General features: G+C 45.8%; 2 protein-coding genes across 4 annotated transcripts in view; one reads left to right on the top strand and one right to left on the bottom strand.

The window, feature by feature from the left end:
* Positions 1 to 9887, bottom strand: part of NR4A3 (nuclear receptor subfamily 4 group A member 3) — a 39117-nt gene extending 29230 nt beyond the window's left edge. The window contains exons 1-3 of one of the 2 annotated variants that reach the window (XM_064490358.1): positions 9352 to 9887; positions 5983 to 6156; positions 2781 to 3757 (exon numbers count right to left, since the gene is read on the bottom strand). In XM_064490358.1, coding sequence (XP_064346428.1) covers positions 2781 to 3755 — 975 coding nt within the window. In that variant the 5' untranslated portion in view covers positions 3756 to 3757; positions 5983 to 6156; positions 9352 to 9887. Of the gene's footprint in view, positions 1 to 2780; positions 3758 to 5017; positions 5090 to 5982; positions 6157 to 9351 lie in introns of those variants that run through there. The other variant, XM_031450096.2, reaches the window with a different exon arrangement.
* A 1933-nt stretch (positions 9888 to 11820) lies between these two features.
* The window catches only part of ALG2 (ALG2 alpha-1,3/1,6-mannosyltransferase), a 582719-nt gene continuing 573183 nt past the window's right edge, over positions 11821 to 21356 (top strand). For both annotated transcript variants that reach the window (XR_010382753.1, XR_010382752.1), the window contains exon 1: positions 11821 to 11918. The gene's annotated coding sequence lies outside the window, so the exon portion shown is untranslated. The remainder of the gene's footprint in view (positions 11919 to 21356) is intronic.

Genomic DNA, 21356 nt, shown 5'->3' with positions numbered 1-21356 from the left:
GGATATTTTATGTTCCAAATATAAGAAAATGCTTGATTTTTTAAAAAATTAAAAACATTTGTGCAAATGGATATGTATTTACCACTTAGGGTGAAATCATTCAGAAATTACCTGAATCTATTCAACTCTAAATAGAGCAGAAGGTTGTAATTTATTTGGTAAGCCTGGGCTGCATAAAAAAAAAGAAATCCAGGTAATTTGGGATCGGTGATCTATTTTGTGCCTAAAGTTCTAGATTTACCTTCTATCTTTTTTAACTTTCAGCAATTCTCAACCCTCTTGTATCAGTTTTCACTCTATCACCTTTTAACTTCATTTTAAAAGATCATTTCTAAACTGCTTATATAAAATTTAAAGCCAGATACAGTTCCCCTGCTTTAGCAGGTGATTTTAGTTTAAAATGCAAAATTCCCCAAACACAAACAAGTTTCTAAGTTTCCAGCACTTAAATTCTCAGCAGTCTGTAAGGGTAGGAAACTTGTGTTTCCTGAATGAAGCTCTTTCACTGAACATGCAGTAATTTAAAAAACTCTATTTCTTGCCATCATCTTCAAGGCCATATGCCAATTTGAGTGCTGGTGGCATTTTGCTTCAGGTATATATTTTCCCAGTAACCTGAAACCCTCCCCACATTTGTGTGTGTCTGCACAACAGTTTAAGGACAGGGAGAGATCGTTATGGTTCAATCACTGAATTCCCATCATTAACTGCACTTCATGTCACATTTTAAAAGAATTCAATTTAATGGTAGAAAGCCACTGGGTAAAACCTGCTCCCGTTCCCTTAATTAACAGATCTGTGGGGTGGTTCTCCCCCATCTTCCCCCACCCTTTCAAGTATAGATTTGTTTTCAAGGGATTGCTGCAGAAAAAGGATGCTGTTGGGGAACACTTAATTGACATTTCTAGACTAGGAATGTATTACCACTCCTGTATTTTGGCCAACTCTCAATTATTCAGGGATGATTATATTTGTGGATTACTTGTACTTCTCTTAATTCTTTCTCTTTCTTTTCCCCATTTCTTTTCCTTCTGCCCGTTTCACTGCCCTTCAGCATTTCCACTGAAATGCTGTAAAAATCAAATCTGCTAAAGCTATGCAGTTACTTGAAACTAACCCTGGTAAAGCTTGAGTAAAGACAGAAAAAAAAAAAAAAAAAAAGCACTGATGGTTCTACATTTAAAACATTATAATCCTGCATACCTCCTGTATGGCACTTAACCTATTGCAGAATCTTTCCACAGGCACTTTCTCATTTATCTGCAGAATTTACTCACATGATTCCTATCCCCAGATCAAAAATAACTGTTGCTTGTTGGTGTGTTTACCAATGCACACACATGCATTTTTTTTTAATAAATACTTTGTAGTTTGCATTTATAGTGAACTATTGTTATTGTTTTATAGTCCTTTAAAGATTATAAAGTGCTTTCATAAATATTTTACCTTATTTAACACTCACAGCCCTTCTCTAAATTTTATTCATCTGATGGGGAAACTGAGGCCTGGAAGAAAGTGTCATGGCCAACATCATAACATTGGTAGGTGGCAGATGAAGGACTCCTATCTGAGTATTCAGACTCCAATTCCAGCTTGCTCCCAGAAACATCCTATTGGCCTACAAATCCCCATTACCCAATCAGCATCCAGCTTCCCCTCTCCCTCCACCCTGCCTGGCACAGGAGGCTAGGAGGTGATTATTGTGAGAGAACATTGTGGGTTTGCAAATCCCTGGGATAATGGCCAGGGAAGTGGGAAGTGAGGAAGGTGGCACAGAATTAAGTGTCTGAAGATGTCTGGGAGTCAAGAGCGAAAGTAGAGCAGCAAGAGGACAAGTTCTCTTTCCTCTGAGTGGTGAAAAGAGCACTGAACTCAAGAGTCAGAAGAAGGCACCTGGAACTTTCCCCGTGTACCACTAAATCACCTCTCCAGCTTCAGTTTCCTCACGGGCAAAATAAGGTGAAGGCTGAAGACCTTGTCACTGTAAAATTCTCCCTTGGGTCTATGAGATATTGCAGCATGTCCACACCTGGCACTATGTGTGGCACAGAAGTGGAGAGGGTGGGTGAGACCCCAGCTTCTGTCTTCTAAGGAGGGCTGCCCCAAACTGCATCCACCAGTTGACTCTGTCTGTACTGCAACTCAGAGCTGTGAAGAGGGCATGCCCTTTGGGGTCATGCAAACATGAGCTGGCATCGTGCCTTCATTTCACCCACTGAGTGTGTGTCCAGGGGCAATTGAATAACCTCTCTGAGCCTCCATTTCCTCATCTATGAAACAAGGATAATTAATTTCAACCTTCAAGACGCTGTTGATAAAAATAGCTAGTGGGTGGCCAGAATTCAATCTGAGTTCTGTCCCAGCTCTGACGATGAGGATTAAACAAGATACAAATATCCAAGACCTGGCAGACGGACTCTATCCCTCAGATATCCTGGATGGACAGAAGAGGAACACAACGAAGTGTTTGCATTTCTGAGGTCACAGATCCCTTTGGGAATCTGCTGTGAGCTCCCTCCAGAAAAATGAGCATAAGGTAATGCCAAGACAGGAAGTTCACAGCCCCCTCAAGTCCATCGGGGGCGGTCTCCTGTAACGAACATCAAGTTAAAAAGCCCTGAGAAAGCGGGTTTGAAGATGCTAGGAAAGGCTACAGGAACGCACAGTATAACCATTATGCCTCTCAAACAGGGAGGGATCCGCTTAGATGCTCACTTGAGCGAATGGTTGAGGAGGCTGGCGGCGGAGGGGAGGGGGCGCCGGAGGAGGCGTGAGCTCACCTTGAAGAAGCCCTTGCAGCCCTCGCAGGTGCGCACGCCGTAGTGCTGGCAGGCGGCGTTGTCCCCGCACACAGCGCACGTGCCCTCGCCGGACGCCGAGCTCCTGTTGGGCGGCGACGGCAGGCTGGGGCTCTCGCCCAGCAGGCTGGACGCGGTGGGGGAGGCCGTGAGGCCGAGCGGCGGGAAAGCCAGCGGGGCTGCCCTCTTGGCCAGCGGCAGCCCGTACGGGTGGCCCTCGAGCGCTGCGGCCTGGCTGCCCGCGGCGGCGGCGGCAGCGGCGGCGGCTCCCAGCGGCAGACTGAGCGCGGCGGCGGCCGTCGGGTCGTAGCCGAGGTGGTGGCCGCCGGCCGGGCTGGGCGCAGGTGGGTGCGGCGGCGAGGGCTTGAAGTGGAAGAGCGGGAAACGCGCGCCGGCCACGGAGGGCACCGCCTTCATTGGCGGGTCGAGCAGCGGGCCAGGAGCGATGCAGCCCTGCGCGGAGGGCAGCGGGTCGTCCCACAGCGCCCCAGCCTGCGCCTGGAAGCCCGGCGTGGTCGGGGTGGATGGCGGGGACTGCTTGAAGTACATGGAAGTGCTGGGCAGCACCTCGTCCTCCGGGCCGGAGGGGGGCGGAATGGATGGCTGCTGCTGTTGCTGCTGGTGATGGTGGTGGTGGTGGTGGTGGTCATGGTGGTGATGGTGGTAGCCGTGCGCGCGGCCCTCCTCCATCTTTATCAGGGGCCGCGGCCCCGATGGCTGCATTTGGTACAGGCAGGAGGGCTTGAGTTCGTAGTTGCTCGAGTAGCCCTCCATGAAGGTACTGAAGCTAGGCAGAGACGTGGTAGCAGTGGCCGTGATCTCCGTGGTGCCGAGGTCCATGGTCAGCTTGGCGTAGTCAGGATTCATGATCTCCGTGGTGTATTCCGAGCCATACGTCTGCGCTGCATAACTGGAACCTGGAGGCGAAGGGCTATACTGGGCTTGCACGCAGGGCATATCTGCAGGGACAGGGAAAAAGGTCTCAGAAGCAAGTCAGCACTCTGTCTAGCTAATAGGCAGTAATGGATTCACTGCTCTCTAATTTGGGAAACAGAGAGGAAGTGGCATCCTGTCCTCCTAATAGCATAGATTTAAAGCTCCATTCTCCTTCCCACTCCTCCTCCCTCCCTTCTTTCCTTCCTTTCCCTCTTCCTTCCCTGAGAAGAAAGTTGAATCTCTGACAGATTGTCAAAGGGGTCAAAACCCGACTTCCTGGGGGCCTCTGTGCCCACCTTCCCTCCCTTGCCCTGTCCTCCACCAGATCTGGGAAATTTGATGTCTTCCCTTATAAGTCCAGTGGTGTTTTTAAAAAGTTGTTTTGAGCCCTATTGATTAATTGGAGTGACCTCAGCCACAAATTGGGAGGACTAAAAGAAATGCAGTGAATGCTCTGTTGGTTTTTTGGGGGGAAAGAGGCTAGAGGTCCCCCAAATCACACTCTTTAATTTATAAACTTATGAGTTAGTTAAAAAAAAGTGTCCTACGTGGGACTCACTGGCCCAGTGACATTCTAATATTTTATGAGTGCCAACTGAGGCCACCCACACACGTTGTGGTCGCTTTCTCCCACCCCCTCCCCACTCCTCCAAATAGGGCTAGCAGCCTGCTCAAACTGGACCCCTGTTGATGATTTCAGCCAGCTAGGTGGTGAGGTGGGAACACAGGCCCAGGAAATGGACTCGGGGGAGTTTGTACCATCTGCAAAGAAAAAGATCAGCAGCTGCAACAAAACACCCACCAAACCTGCTCTCTGCCATATACACTATATACACTACATACACATATTTTCCCCAATTCTAATAAAATTTATCACTGGCTACTTTATGACAACAGTTTACAGTTATCGTAACAGGTGAGTTAGCTACATGTTTTCTTATGACAGAAGAAATAGCACTCCTAGAAAACAAAGCAGTTTCTTAACAGATTTAGTTTCTCTCAGCTCCCAAAGCAACAGATATCCATGGTGCTTACTATTGCTCAGAGAGGTTGAGCTGGATGAGAAGACCCTAAGAATTACTGGTTCTATTGGATGATTTATCTAATTATTTCCCTTTCTTTATGGCTAAATATGAATAGTAAAATGGGCAGTTTCTGGTGGTTGGTTTTTCTGAACCAAAAGGAAAACCAGGTGCTTAACATCTCTTTGGAGTCTGCGGTGTAAAAAGTGTGACTAATAGAAAAGTGAATACTTCACATTTCCTTTGACATCTTTCTCTTACCCACATTTCCAAATCTGATTGAGTCATGCGTGTATGGGATGAAATCTTGACTTGAAAAAAGGTGATGAGGGCCTGTTGGAAGAAGCAGTGATGAGGAGAGGCCAGTTCAAGCCTTTATTTTCCAAGCAGGGCCTTACAAACACTCATTAGTTTGAAGTTAAAGGAATACTTATCTTGCTTTCCGGTTGTTGGGGTGAAATGAAAGGATAGTCATTTAAAAGAAAGAACATTGTCTGATGTTTCATCTATTCTCTCTTCGGCACTTTTAGAATTTCTCCATTAGTCTGTTCTATCATTTGTCTTTGCCAATCCCTACCTATTGCTCTTCTTTGTGTCCTTCTGAAGTTTCCAGCAAATAGAATATGAGCTTGCTGGAACTCAGTTATATTTATCTGCATATCTTTGGTGCCTACACAGGCCAGGCACCTGGTATCCCTTTAGCAAATGCATAAAGAGGTGTTACAAGCCAAATCTGCAGTCCTTTCTTTTGCCCAACTAAAGTTTACTCCTTGGTTTTCAGCTCAAATGCTTTTTCTCTTTCTGAGCTTCAACATTCCAAATGTCTGCACCCAAATGATTTGGGTTTTGTACAAACAAAAATGCTCTTGTATTGTTCAAAATGATCCCATAACTCTTAAATGCATTAGCATTAAAAGGAGAGGGGGAAAAAAAGACATGTATAAGAAGATCCTAATCTATTGGTGTATTTGCATTTTTCTCAGGAAGAATATCTTTGAGAAATACAACGCTTAATTTAACCTGGCTGCTTCACTGGGTAGCAACAGGGTGTGGTATCCAGAAGAGCTTCGTGCATGGAAGCCACCTGTGCTGTGAAATTCGCGGCCAGCAGTCACTCACTGTCCTGGAGCTGGGCAAGTCGACCAACCTGCCCGCTGGGTGTGTGGCTCCCCTCCACGCCCCACCTCTCCCAGCTCGGAAGGAATAAGGGGTTGTGCCAGACCTACCTGGAGGATATCTTGCACGCTGAATGGTGGGGCTGGGGGTCTCTCCAGCGGAGGCTGAGAGTGGAAGAGGTGGAGATGTCCTGCGGGGCGAAGCAGCGGCGGTGCTGCCCGGCTCCGCTGAGGGTCCAGTCTCAGGGCTGGGGCTTGCCGGGCTGCGCTCTTCCGCAGTGGACTCTGCGGGCATCGGGGGATAGGACAAAGCTGGGTCACCGCGGCCTGGACGTATTGGGGTGGGGGTTGTGGGGATCTCTAGAAATGCAACGTTAATTACAAAGAATTACAAGAGTCAGAAAGCAGTGCTTAAGGTGTCCGGAGTCCCTAGCCAAAAAAGCATCACAGAGCCTTGGGGGAGCCAAGGCTGCGCTCGCCGAGGTTTTGTGGTTCCCCAACCCAGGTTAAAAAACGCGCAGCCCGTCGTCGCTCAGAAATTAACGTATCTGCCCCCAACAATTGGTTCCGAGCTAGCGAAGTCAGGAAAATCGAAGAATGGAGAACACTTGAAGAAAGAGTTCCGCCCGAATTCGGGGTCAGTGTGCACGAGCGGAAAATATTTTCCAACTCCACCCGCCCCCACCCCTCAAATACAAATTTTACACGTTGCATAGGAAATGCACAAAGTCCGGAACGAATGCATGAATGCCCCGAGGAATTAAGAAAGTCTGCGCTTTTCATTCTAAATGCTAATGGAGCTTCGCTTCTATTAGCCGCGAGTTTCGGGGGCCAGGGGTCAAGCAAACAAAAGGGCACAGTGGAAACGCTGCGGAAGCAAGGCACAAGGCGGCTGGCGTTTACGGCTGGTGGTGCGAGCGGAGGGAGGCCCCCTGCACCCAGCGGGCGGTATCCCAGAGGGTGGGCGACTTCGAGGCTCGGAGCTATCCGGCGACCCGGAGGGGGCACATTCCGGAGGGCGCCAAGAGCGACTCCGGGGCGAAAGTCTCTGCGCAAAGCCTTAGTGAAACTTTGTAGCTGAGAGCGCATTTCCGCGGACCTTGGGGAAGGATCCCACTGCCCCAAACTCCGGCCTATAGCGCCCCCTTTGCCCGGACCCACTCACAGCCTAAGGGGAGGGATCGAAAAGCTGGGAGGGGGCGGGGGGAAGTCCCCAAACGACCAAAATCCAAAAAAACCTCAAGGGTGCGCAGGTCGCAGGTGTCGAGTAAGTTTCGTCTCTCGCCGCCCCTGAGCCCAGAGCTTCCCTGAACGAAGAGGAGATCGGAGCTCCCAGGTGCTGGAAGCCCTCCAAGGCCAGGAAATGGGGGATTCCCTTGTCACCCTAGCCCCAGCTGATACTACAGAAAGCTTGAGCTCGCCCTAGCGCAGGCACGGGTCAATCTTTCCACGGCTGTAGCTTGCGCTTCCCGTCCCTCCCGCATCTTCAAAAGGACTCTCCAGCAACCTCCCACTACCTCCTCCAGGTGCCCGCATTCCTTCCCTTCCCCGGGGCCTTTCAAGCGGAGTCTTTCTTCAAGGATCGGCCTCTGACTCAGGTGGGCGAAGGTAGCATCTCCTCAAGGAAGGGGCTCCCCTAGAGCGCCCAGCGTTTGCGAAGGAGAGCCACACCACATTTCCTACAGCCAAGCCGAGCGCTCCTCGGCTCTCTCCGCTCCCCCCACTCCGCCCCCCGAAACGGCCGGTTACCTAGGCAAAGCCTCTGCGCCTGGAAACACGTTGCTCCGCTCCCGCTCGCGGCCGCTGCGGCCGGGAGTACGGAGCCTCAGGGTTGTAAATTAGGAAGAAATAACTACCTCTGTCAAAGCCCCTTTCTTTCTCGTGGGTAGACGAAAGGAACACCCCCGTGTTCTCCTCCCCGTGGTGAAGTGTGTGGAGGAAACCGTGAAACGCACCATTGTGACCGGGGCTCCTCCGCGGAGTTTCCAACCCTGGGGAGCGGGGGCGGAGGTTGGGCGGGGGCAGGAGGAGTGGAGGAGAGACCGACAGAAAGGGAAAGACAGAGATTCTCAGAAAGACCGAGGGAGAGGAGACAAACCGCCGGGGAGAATTTCTGCGAGCGCACGGTCCCAGAGAAGGAGGTGGGTGGGTGCGGGGTGAGGGAGCGGGTGTGGGAGCCGCTATGGCCTAAGGAGTCCTTGATATTCACATTACGGGCATTTTCTTCAGCTAAGAGAACTCGAATAAACTCAAACTTCATTCATTTTTGCCCAGTAGCCGCGTTGGGCAGCTTTTCCTTTCCCCAACTCAGTTCTGTTAGATATTTCTCCATCATGGGAAAAGAAAATTCAGGATTGGATTCGCGATGAAATGACTGAACGGCGCCCTGTACCTCTCTCCTGGCACCCTAGGGCTCTGGAATAACAGCCCGAGATTTCTGATTACCAAACTCCTTGCAGTTCTTCCCTCTGGAAGATACGTGGGCATAATAAATAAAAGACAATCTCCAGAAACGTAATTTGGAATCAAGGGACAAATGCTTTCTCCCTCATGACTGCCCCAAGCTTCCAACAGGTTCGAGAGGCGCCTTTGGAAGTCAGTCTCCGCAGGCTGCGCTCGGCACAACCGCTCTCCTCTCACCACCAAGAACTTTCATTTCTACGAAGAGTAAAACACTCAGCAACTTCTCCAAAATCACGAATTAAGTCTGTCAGTTGAGTAAAACATGCCTTTAACGTACCGATTCAAGGCCCAGAGGAGAGAGACACGGTCGCCACGCGTGTCGGGGCACAGGGGTCAGCAATTATACCCGATTACCTCCGAAGGGAAAAGTGCAAACGGGCAAGTCGGCGATGCCAGCCAGACGTGCCCAGTGGAGCCCCAAGCTCATTTCAATACAATAAGCCACATTTCTACAATTACTCCCTCTTTCCTGAGATCCTCGGAGCGCCCCTGCAAACTCTGGCCGCTGCCGTCCAGCCCCTTCCCTCTCAAGCTTCCTTCCAAACAGCTCGGAGTCACCATTAGGTATATTAACTTGGATCCACCGGAGCCCCTATTTTCAATCCTAGTTAAAAGGCAGGAAAATTACTGCCGTTCATCACCGGAGCTGTAACTCCCTGCCGCTGCCGCCGCCGCCGCCGCCGCCTAGAGCATCATTACCATGACAACTAGAGCCGAAATACCCTGAATTACAGCGCTGGAGCTGCTACTGCACAAATCCCGGTCCTCCTCTTTGTTAGAGGCTTTTCGCCTCTTCGGGTGGGGGGAGGAGTCCCACGAGCTCCAGAGATCCCCGAGGGCCCGCTACAGGGGAAAAGTTTCAGATCAGAACCCACTGGCCGCTCGCAAGCAAAGACAGAGAGAGGAGGCGAGGGGGGAAAACCCCATAGTCAAAGTTGTCAATTTCAGAAGCTTCGCTTCCCAGCGCGCCAACTTTTTAGCAAGTCTCCCAATTAACTGAGCAAATCTCATACGTACTTGAGTGCTGTGGCGGTTCCGTCTTTAGAGCGAGTTTCTAGAAAGCTGCCCCGAAATCTGCACTGGTGGGGAGTCACAGTTGCTGTCCCGGAAGGGCTGCCGTGTACAAGTCCAGCGGCTCCCAGAGGCAGTAAGAGGCTGGCAGGGGATGCTGCGATCCCAACTCATGGGAGAGCGCCGCCGAAGGGTTCCGCGGGCGTCCTGGCTCCGGCCGCGACCAGAGGGGAGGATGCCGCCTCTGTTCCCACCTCCACGAACACCACCGGCGCTGTCAGCGTTGCAGAGTGAGCCCAGGAGGGGCGTTCGGCAGCCGCGCTGCGCTGCACCGGCGAGGGCGCAGGACTAGAGGGGTGTGAGCGCGCGGGAGAGAGTGGAGTGTATGTGCGGAGCGTGTGTGCGCGCGTGTGTCTGTGTGTGCGAGTGAAGGAGCGGGTGTGAGCTTGTCTGTGTATGGGGAGCGGAGGAGGAGCAGGAGCTGGAGGGGTGGGGGGCGGGAGGCAGGAGACTCCGGTCTCCCGGCTGCGCGTTCGCTCGCTCTCTCGGCACGTCATTTATGCCACAGGAGCCCTAGCGGCCTCTCCATAGAGTGCCTGGAATGCGAGACGTCAATGTGACGCCATGGGACGCTACGTCACCCTCCTCCTCCCTCCCCTGGCCCAGCCGGTTCCGCGTGTGCGAGGGAGGGGGGTGTGTGCATGTGTGTGCGCGCGCGCGCGCGCACGCGTTCCCCGACCATTCGCAGGGCAGCACAATGGAAACTGCGCGGCGCGGCCAGTCCCCGCCTGGGGGCCTTTCGGACCCGCGCTGCCAGCCCTCCTTGCGACGGCGCTGCCTGCCCGGGCTCAAGTCTGTAAGGGTGCAGCGGCCCGCCCGCGGGTCAGGCGGGACCGCCCAGCTGTCAGGCTCGGGTGGAGTAGAGTTGGAGGAGTGCTGCTGGCGCTCCTCCGAGGCTGCCCCGAGGCAGGAAGCCAGGGCGAGGGGGTAAGAGAGAGGACAGCTCTTCCGAAAAGGAAGGCTCCGCCAGCCAGCTTCTCCGAGTGACCTGGCAGCCGGTGCTGGAGTCAGGCACCAGTCCGAAGACTCTCTGAGGTGCAGCTGCGCTTTCCCCAAGCAATAGTTCTAAAGCTGTTTACATCTCTCTGGCCCTCTGCGCCTAGGCTAATCCCTCTCCTCCCATCATTCGCTGGGTGCGTGTTTCACACATGGATACCAATGGCTCCGGGAAGATAAGGTTTTATTTCTTTGAGGTGAGGGTTTCCTAACTGGACCTTATAACCCAAGTAAGTGCACATCCATCATCCACGCGCGCGCTGCAGCAGTAACTACTTAGTGTGTGTTAAACAAACACACACGTGTTGAACAGCTGAGCGGGTCTGACTGTTGCAAATCATCCCCTTCCCGTCAGAAGTGGAACTCTCAGCTCGCACTTTCACTTTTTGGTGATTGTAGATGAGGCTCCCCTCCCATCTCCCAAATTAATCATTTCGAAATCAATCAACAGGATTTATTAGTCAGTACCTCCCTAGGGGATTTGCTCTAGTCTCCTCGGACACATTTGTCATGAAATGGTGTGCTGAAAGCCTAGGTAGTTCTGTTAGAGCAATTTCTTCCTCCAAGTGATGAATTTAAATGTGATTTTCTTGCTTAATCAAAATTTTATCAGAGTTAAATTCTCCTAGTTCCAAAGTTTGCAGCTGAGTGAAAGCAACCTCTTTTTAGAAATTAATTTTTGAGGAGGAGAAAATATTTGAGTGAAACAATACAGACAGACGTGGTCCCCATGTGGTCCGCTTGAATCAAATGCGACAATGTCTTGACCTGTCACAGTCTTTGCATGTGTGTAGGGGGCGGAGTGAGGGGAGTACTCCGTTGTCGACAGCACACAATTCAGAGCGAAGGTTCGAGTTAGCACCAGAAATTAGAAAACAAAACTAAAATTATATGTATTCTATGGGTAAATTTCTTTGCCGCCACTTCCACTTGAGACAGGGTGGTGTGCAGAAGACCGTGGAAGGGTGCTCCAAAAGTTGACCTAGCGGACAGGAACCGAGCCTGTGCACTGCCACGGGTTCCAATCCAGTCTCAGAAGGAAGGAGGGCGCTGCTACATTGCAGCCATTGAACGGCTGGGGGGGTGGGGGTAGCAGGACCTGGAGCCGCGCGGCGCTGACGCACGCGAGGCGCGTGATTGACGCAGGCGATGTTACTAAATTCGGCGGTTGGCCGGGCCCGCCGCCGGCGCGCGCCGCAGATAGCAGAGTAGGTTCCCCTCGGTCACCCCCGCCCCTTCTCCATTCAGAGCTGCGCCGGGCGGGGCGGGGCGGGGCCGGGTGCGCGCGGGGCGGGGCGGGGCGGGGTGCGCGCGGCCGCGCTGGGATCCGGCCGCACCAAATATAGTCGGGCCTGGCTATTTTTAGCCGGGTCTCGGGCGCGAGCGCGCCGCGTGAGGGGGCGCCCTGACCCCGCCGGGCGTGCGGAGGGGGCGGGGGCGGAGTCGCCATCTTGGACCCCGCTCGACCCCGTCTGGTGACCTGCGGCGCTGGGCTGGGCTCGGCGCTGGGGGTCGGGGTGAGTGGGTGTGAGCTGTGGGAAAGAGCGGGGAGCGGGGGATGTGACGGGAGCAGAGGGCGAGGCGCGGACGTAGGGTCCTCCATGAAGGGTGGCTCGGGGGAGGGCCCCAGGGCGCGCGGCCCACGGGGCGTGCGCGTGTGTCGGACGGTGATCCCCGCCCGGCTGCAGGCCCGGACAGCCTGCCACCCTGCGGCCCCGCCAGCCCCGAGTCGCGTGGGGGCGGAGCCGCCCTCGGCCACCACTTCCTGAGAGCCGGGGATACCCCTCCCGGACGTCACGGAGGAGCCGAGGCGGCGGTGGCGGCCCGGGGCTCAGCCTGCACTTGCATCACGGGTGCAGCAGCAGCTGCTCTGCTCCTTTGTGGCTTTTTCCCGTGTTGAGTAACTGCTTTGTTAACTGAAAATACCATGACGGGCCAGTGTGATCACCAGCTCCAGACCTCAAAGAAAGTGAAGCTGTCAGGCAAGAAGAGGGAGACTCCCCTAGCCGGCTGCGATGGTATCTGTTGGGTGGGTGTGCAGAGAAGCACTTGACAGTTTCCACGTATTACTTCTTGCCTAACTTTTCACCCCAAGAAGGTTTAAAAATACTTTTATTTCCATGCTGTAAAAATTTCATGTATTCTGCACCCCACCCATTCCCCCCATCAATTTGAAATCGCATGCAGAACTGGAATCACTGAAAGGAACAGTTATTAGGTACAGTTTTTAGGAAACAGGACATCTTTCAGTGAATTTAAGTAAATTGCATTTGCTAATGTTCATATATAAAAGATCCTTGCCCACTGAAGGTACTTATAAAGCTACTAGCTAAGTTTGTTCATATGCATTGGACTTCTCGGTGACGGTTTCAAACTGGTATCCTTATTCACCCTAAATTAAAAAAAAAAAAAAGTTCCATCCCTGGCTGAATATCTCCAGGTAAAGCATATCTCTCTTTGACTCTCTAAGTGGTTGTGCCTTTCTGGACGTCTGTATTGGTTAATTATGTGCTTCTCACGTCCCTTTTCCCCCCACCCTCTGCCTCTTTTAGATCCTTTCCTTCCTGAGTATCTGGTCCCAGTCTTTGTTCCTTGACCGCTCTTAGGCAGAGGGCTGTTGTCTGATTGCGATGAGCCAATCAGCTGGCTTAGTGCTCCTCTGGGTAGGAAGCTGGTCTGACTGTTGGAGAGGTTCCAGTGGACACTGATAATTGGCAACATTTTTGCACTCAAATGGAAAGTTATGGAAGCAGATACAAGGATCTCTTACACACTGGGACACCATCCTGTGCGTAATCCTAGGGTCCTAATCATATGCAGTTCTTTAGGTGACCTCAAACCAAATGAATTATTCTGTTCTCTTCTTCAAGTTAGTATCTGCTGTTCTATACTGTTTCAAAAGTCTGAGTTACAAACAATCAGGCATAATTTTCTCTTTAGGCTGATGTAATACGACTATTTCAGTAATACAAATGACCTTTTCAAAGACTTTTTTAATTAAATGAAACTTAATACTTTATAATTAAATCTCTTCTTTGGGGGAATCAAATAGAATAAGGCTACCTTAATCTGTGAAATGTTGAAAACTTAATCTGGTTTGGTTCTTGTTCTAGAAGAGGGACATTCATGTGTGGCCTAGTTTACACCCAAAGCAAAGAAAGCAGCTAGTTTCTATTTTCATGATACTTATAGCAGCCAATCTGTTAAAAGCCCTTTCTATGAAGTAACTATTACAGATTCACTGGATAATTACCTTTTATTTTGTTTTGGTTTTGTAGGTGTAGTTTGCGAGACAGAAAATTCTCATTCTCTCAGAAAATAAAATACGGAATTTTGAGGAAATTTATTGTGTATGATATAAAGCAATTGCTTTAACAAAATAGGATTTAAAACTGCTTTAAATGCTTCTCTCATTAAGCAATGATATATAAATCTTGTTAATTTTGCTAATATGTAAAGAATGGTGATGAGTCTTATTAATGCAAAAATTGGATGAGGAAAGGTGAAATCAGAATTCCAAGCCAGAAATTGTTACCTAAGGTGAAAACAGGAAGGAATAGTAAAAGACTTATAAGTCTGTTTTCCTAAATCAGTAGAGAAGTTCTATACTGCATTTAAGATGTGTATAAAAAGTTTGGTAGCTTGGGCTGACATTGACTTACACACTCAAATTACTGGGCTCAGGAACATTGGGCAATTGTAGTAGTTTTTGTCTGACCTACCTACATACCATCCCTTCCGTATCGATTCTATCATTGCCAGATTAGTATTCCTAAAATATGCCTTTTGTTACATCACTCTTAGGCTCAGAAGCCTTGTGCAGCTAGTCATTGTCTCTAAAATAAAACCCCAAAGGGTCCTCCTCCTGACCTCCTTATTTCTGCAGAATTTTTCTGTCCTAGTCAAACTGGTATTCTCACTGTTCTTCAAACATCCTTTCACTCTCCCACATTTGTTCATAGTTTTCCTTTTTATGGCGTTCCTTTCTTCCCCTTCTCTGCTTATTGAACTCTTACCCTTCCTCTAAAACTAGCTCAAGAAATGAACTCAGATTATGCTTTAGTCTTTCATAAAATTCTTATTTTACTGTCTTCTTTTTCTGCTCTTGTGTCCACAGCTTATTCCTCTGTCAAAGTATTAAGCTTCAAAAGCACTGCCTCACACATCTTTGAAATTTCTGTAGCCCCTAAATTTAACATAGATAGTAAACATCCATACAATATTCCCCATCTTAATTTTTTTAAAAATTGAAATATAGTCAGTTTACAATGTTCTATCAGTTTCTAGTGTACAGCATGATGTTTCAGTCATACGCATACATACATGTATTCCTTCCCGTCTAAATTTAAATCTGAACAGAGAGCAGCGTAAGTAACCAGTTATATGGATTAGGATGTTCTTGGCATGAAGGGACGAAATGAGATCATACATTAGTTAATTTCTTTATTATTACTCAACTTTTGACACTCCTGATTGAATATACCTTGTCAGGGTGCTCACTGCAAGCCCAGACAACCTCATGGTGAAACAAAGAAATTGCAGCTTGGTTTGTACCTGTTAAATCTGTGTAGGAAGATGTGCTATGATTTTTTTTTTTCCTGAATAGTCTTTTGGTTTGATTCTTATTCTACAATCATTTCCCCTCTACTTGTACTTTCTCTTATGCTGCCTCCTCTCAATGCAGAGTGGGTTGTTGTAGGTTAGGAAATGTTAATATCAGCTTCGTTTGGGAAAACTTCTTAAGGTTTAGAAAATTGAGAGAACCATGGCACCTATGTATAGCCAATTAAATATAAAAATTCTTGAATGTCTTATTTTTTCCAAATTATTTCAGTAGGTTTTTATGACATTATGTATATGCAGAAGTAAATAGGCAAAGAGATTGAGGAATTATGACTTGTTAGAAGTTTTAGAAAGAGGCTCATGTGAATTAGAATATTAGTCTTTAACAAGCAAAAAGTAAATAATAGATCAATAGATGTTATAGAAAATTTTAGAGAAGAGATGGAAATATTACCAAATAGTATAAGTGCTCATGTTATTTTAAAATCTCATTAAATAATTTTTTCTATTCATTAGTAAATAAGTCTTATAATCTAGTTAAAAAGATTTGCTTAATTTCCAAAAAAAAAAAAAAGATAGTTTATTTTTCGGTCATATTTTCCCCAGTTGCTGGTAAGCTCTGGAAAACCACAAAGATTTGGGGGAGAAAAGTTATTACTCATATGTGATAAATGCATTCAGGATTTTATTTATGCCTATGAAGTAAGATTTGGATTTTAGCTAGAGTTGATGGATGAAGTAAATTTCTCTTTCCACGTAAAACTACATAACCCTTTCCCATTACCCAACTCTGGCGAAAAAAAGAAGAATGATATCCTCATATGTACAAGTTCAGTTCCCTCAGCATATTCTCCAAGATGAGGATGCTGTATTTTACAGAGAGCACTAGATTGCTTCTCAGAGGCCTGGGTCTAGCTTTGCTGCCATGAAGTTGCCCAACCTTGGAAAAGTTAATTAATCTTTTGGGGGAGTTAAATATCATCATCTGTAAAATGATAGTGTTGGGCTCACTATGTGATCTTCAAGGGTCGTTCAGGTTCTAAAATTGAATGCTTTCTAAGGCTGGTTAAATACTGTGAATCACGAGTTAGCTCTGGCCTGGTCTCCTGTCACTACCTGATTGCTGTAGTCAGGAGGCTCAGCAACCCTTCTGTTTACTGTAACACTCTTGCTGATAGTAGTTAGATTAGTAGTGCTATTATATTAAAGTTTTTTGCCTGCACATTACATAACTGTAGCCACTGAGTGGGATCTTGGTGGCCTGAGAGAGTTAATGTACTGCCAGCATCATAGTCTAGTCTTGCCCATAAAGTGCCAACAAGCAGAGACCTAGATAGTCCAAAAGTCATTGTATATTTAGCTTTGGGATTTGTTTTTTGTTCATTCATTTGAATATGGATGAGTCACAAACTGACTACACAATAATTAATAAATTTTCATTGGAATGGATATTGTTTGCTCCTGTTCTTTTCTGATTTTTACTGCATGCTAGACATAAACATCATTTCTTCTTAAATGTACCACCTGACGCAGAACTGTCCTTTTTTGCTTTTTCCTAGAGAAGGACTGGTGATGGTGGGCTTGTAAGTCTTTACATCTCCTTTTACAGTGTAAATAGACAGAGAAAGTGAAATATTGAGAAGCAGATTAAAAGGAAAGTATCAAGTAGGTATTAAGTAAGTTGAAATAATGTTAGCAATAATAGAATAAATTCTATTTGCAAACTTGTTAGATTTGCAGTTAGATACATCTTTATGGATGAATAAGAGATAACTCTATAGGCATTGGGAAATACGTGAATTTTTACACATTGCAGGTTTATGTATTATCTGGACTGGGTTTGGATAGTAAAAACATGGCTTGTCCATTAATTTAGGGCTACTTTAAAAATGCCTGTTCTACATATTTAGGTATCTGGTTTCCTGCTTAGATCATGTAATTAGTAACTGATTCTTATTTTTTACCATAATACATTTTCCAGTATTTATTTCTCATGTTTATAGTTCACTACTAGAAAAATTCTTCCCTCACATCTGTTCTGAATTAGCTCCCTTTTCCAGTTATGGTTTCCTGTTTTATCAATTGTAGGGATGAGTCTAGAAACTCATATTTTAAAGATTTATGCTACTTAAGTTTAGTAAAGTTGAAATAAGCTACCTAATTCTTTCTAATTTCTGAAAATTATTGTCTTACTTTAAATTCACATGTTAAATCATTATTTTCATTTTACTAACTCACTATTTCTAATTTCTGAAAATGGTTGTCCTTTTAAAATTCACGTTAAGTCATTAGTGTCACATTTTAAAAACAATAGGATAATCTGGATACAATTTGAAATCTCTAATTTCATAGTATTTTATAGTTGTCAGTTAACTTTTTAGTGACTTTTGTATTTAAAACTTTTTTTGTGAGAAGCTTTTGTTTATCTCAAAATCTTTTAAAATACCTTTTTGTTTAAATTATCTTGGACATATATATTTTGGGGGGTGGATTTATTGAGCACGTGTGCAGTTCTTGGCACCAAGTAGGTGCTCTGTAAACGTTTGTTGAATGAATGAAAGTTTTCAAGAAACTTTATTCAAAATATTCTTTTTTTTTTTTTTTTAAATCCTGACCTGCCTCATGGCCTTGCTAGCTTTTCTTGGAGTTTCACTCGGGGTTAGGCATAAGAGAGCAGCCGGGCAGGTCTGTCGTATATCACTGTGCTGCTACTTCTGCACCGCCCTGCCCTCTGTTGCAGCTCGTCTGTGTATTTGAGGGCAGTACCCCTGAGTCACACTACTCTGTGGCATCTGTGTTTGAACTAAACCAATTCAAGCATCCTAAGGAATTGTACCACCTTTTGATCCCAAAACCCCTCAAGAGTTAGTCTCTGGTTTATCTCTTTGTTTTGATGTATCCCTTTTGCTATGATACTTCCACAAGATGGTGTTCTTCTTTTCTTGACTGTCTCTGCCTGGGGTTTGTATAACCAACCTGTTCATTTCTGAGTTCTTCATTTGTAGTCATCAGATTTCCTACTGTAGCCCTCACTTTGCTTTGCAGTTCAAGGCCTCCAAGTGCATAGTCACTTGTCTACTGTCTATCACTCATAGACTGAGGGGCCCAAATGTAGAATAACATCTAGGTACTCAAATTATATTTTCTAAACATTTAATGATTTAATGTATTAACTATTTTAAGGTTTAACTTTTGGAAAGGTAATGCATTCACATGATTCAAACAACAAAATGTTCAGAAATAAAAAGTTTCCCTTCCACTTCCTTCCCCCATCTACTCAGTTCCACCCTTTCAGAGTTTTTAAATGCGTATCCAAGCCAATACAAATATAAATTCTGTTTTCCTTTCCTTTTTTATACAAATAGAAGCTTATTCGTATTATTCTGTCTTTTTCACTTTAACAGTGTAGCTTGGAGTTCTTTCCGTAACTGTGGAAAAATATTTGAGGTATATTTCACTTTAACAATATGTCTTGGAGATCTTTTCTACATCATTGTGTGGACATAGCGTCACTTACTTAACCAGTTCCGTGTTGATGGACATTTGGGAAATTTTCAGCCTTTTGCTGTTACAAACAATGCAGTAGTAAATACTCTTGTTACGTAGATCATTTCGCAGTTGTGCAAATATATTTATAGGGTAAATTCCTAGAAGTGGAAATACTGATCAAAGGGTGTATCTCATAGTAGTTTTATAGGTACTAACAAATTGCTCTTCATAGAGGCTGTACAGTTTTTACCCCCACCAGAAACATGCAGGAGTACCTGATTTCCTGTATTTGTGCCAGCAGAATGTTGTTGAATTTTAGGATTTTTTTCCAATCTAAGGTGTGAAAATTGTTATCTTAGTGTAGTTTTTAAAAATTTCTTTTTGTGAGTGAGTTTGAATAATTTTTCTTATGTTTAGGAGCCATTTGTATTTCTTTTTCTCTGAAGTGTCTCATATTCTTTGCCTATTTGGGGTGAGGTTTGTATGAAAATTACCTTGTGGCTGACGTTTATAATAATGGAGGTTTGCCCTTTGTAAAATGAGTTGCAATATTTCTTCCTCAGTTTGTAGTTTGTCTTTGCTTGTGGTCTTTTGCGTGTAGATTTTTCTAAAATGTAGTTGAATTCGTCGGTCTTCTCTTTTATAACTTCTGGGTTTTGTGCCATAGAAAAGCCTGCTCCACTACAAGGTTGCAAAAGAATTCTCTCATGTTGTCTTCTACTACTACTTTTATGGCTTATATTTTCCACTTAAATTTTTCATGCATTTTTCTTGGTGTGCGGTGTGAGGAATAGGTCCAAATTAATTTTTTTGCAAATTCTGTTTTCCAAATTTCCACATTCTTTTTTTTCTAAATTTCTAAACTCAGTTGCCCCATCACTATTTGTGAATAGTCCGTCTTTACATTGTTTTGCTTCTTATTAGAAACAAATTGATTCATCTGCCTTATTTTTTCACACCTCCTTTGCTGTGGCTGAATATATAGGCAATTCTCTGTTTCCCTTCCTATAGAACACCTCCTTTACTGTCAGAGATGTTGTAGCCTGCTGACCTGCTTGCCTTCTGCTTGCCTCAGCAACACAGCAGCCTGGCAGCCAGTTAGTATTTGAATGAATGCAGGCTGCTCAGAGAGCTCTCCAGGACTTTCCACTGAGCAACAGTAGGCTAAAAAGAAATCCTAAATATATTCAGGTTGCTTAGAAGACTGTTCAAACCAGAAATGTCTTCTAGCTCTCTTTCGCCAAGCTAACCAAGTATTCTGGGAGCTGAGATCCGCTACCTGGTTCTTTTACTCCTGAGGCAGTTTGCTTCAGATTGCTTCCTTCTGTGCAGCTTTGTATCATCTGCCACCTCTGCTTTGTCTGACAATATACATTTGGAGTAGGAAACTATAATATGCCAAGAAAGTGGTTTGGATTCCCTGTCATGCAGTGACCAGCTCCAGAACCTTATTTACTGGGAAGGTGATTTGGGGAACATGCATCCTCAATTTGAACCAGCAAACAGAGTAAGTTTTTTCATCTAGGGAATCTAAGGAAAACCCAGCATTTTTCTGCTTAGAAGAGTGTCCAAGCAGGCAGCTGAAACTGAATTTACTTGATACCCTTACTAGCACTTTCTAGGCGACTTGGGCTAGTTTTATAGCTCCTTGATAAACACTTCCTTCCACTTTGAACCATTGCCTCAGTGATGTTTCCCTTTCAGACTCGCCTGTCCTTTATTAGTGAACCTTTTTGGGGAATCGTATTTCTTATCTCTGCCTTCAGACTTTCCTCTGATGCTGGTAGTATACTCTTTGTCCAATAACAATTTGACTTAGTTATTTTGGCCAAAACCAATGTTGCCCAAATATAATTTGGTTGAAGACAAACTGGTCAACCGGACAATCTGGTTAAAACAATGATTTGGTAAAAAGTGAATATCCAAAGTTACTAATTTTTTTAAAACTTTTTTTATTGAGTTATAGTCATTTTACAATGTTGTGTCGAATTCCAATGTAGAGCACAATTTTTCTGTTATACATGAACATACGTATATTCATTGTCACAGTTTTTTTTTTTGCTGTGAGCTACCACAAGATCTTGCATATATTTCCCTGTGCTACACAGTATAACTATACAGTATACTCTTATTTATCTATTCTACATATGCCTGTCAGTGTCTACAAATTTTGAAATCCCAGTCTGTCCCTTCCCACCCCCTGCCCCCTTGGCAACCACAAGTTTGTATTCTATGTCTATGAGTCTGTTTCTGTTTTGTATTTATTTATTTATTTATTTAAGATTCCACAAATGAGTGATCTCATATGGTATTTTTCTTTCTCTTTCTGGCTAACTTTACTTAAAATGACATTCTCCAGGAACATCCATGTTGCTGCCAATGGCGTTATGTTGTCGGTTTTTATGGCTGAGTAGTATTCCATTGTATAAATATACCACATTTTCTTTATCCAGTCATCTATTGATGGACATTTAGGCTGTTTCCATGTCTTGGCTATTGTAAATAGTGCTGCTATGAACACTGGGGTGCAGATGTCTTTTTGAAGTAGGGCTCCTTCTGGATATATGCCCAGGAGTGGGATTATGGGGTCACAAAGTTATTAATTTTGGAAGGATAGGTAATTAGATTTATTTATTTATTCAATAGAGGCATTGGGGGTTGAACCCAAGACCTTGTGCATGCTAAGCATGTACTCTACCACTGAACTATACCCACCCCCCCACCCCCCCAGGAAAGCTTGATCTTAACTACAAGGCAATAAGAGGTAAATTGGAACAACCAAAACATCGAGTGATAAGATAAAACCATGTTTCCTTTATTGTTTTTTTCCCATCATTAAAAAGGCAGTGCTTGTGCAGTACAGGACACTCAGAAAAATGCAGATAAGGAGTAGAAGGACAAAA

This window comes from Camelus dromedarius, chromosome 10 (genome assembly GCF_036321535.1).
Source record: "Camelus dromedarius isolate mCamDro1 chromosome 10, mCamDro1.pat, whole genome shotgun sequence".
NCBI lineage: Eukaryota > Metazoa > Chordata > Mammalia > Artiodactyla > Camelidae > Camelus > Camelus dromedarius.
The sequence above is the reverse complement of the archived record's forward strand: the minus strand, read 5'-3'. Positions and strand labels throughout refer to the sequence as shown.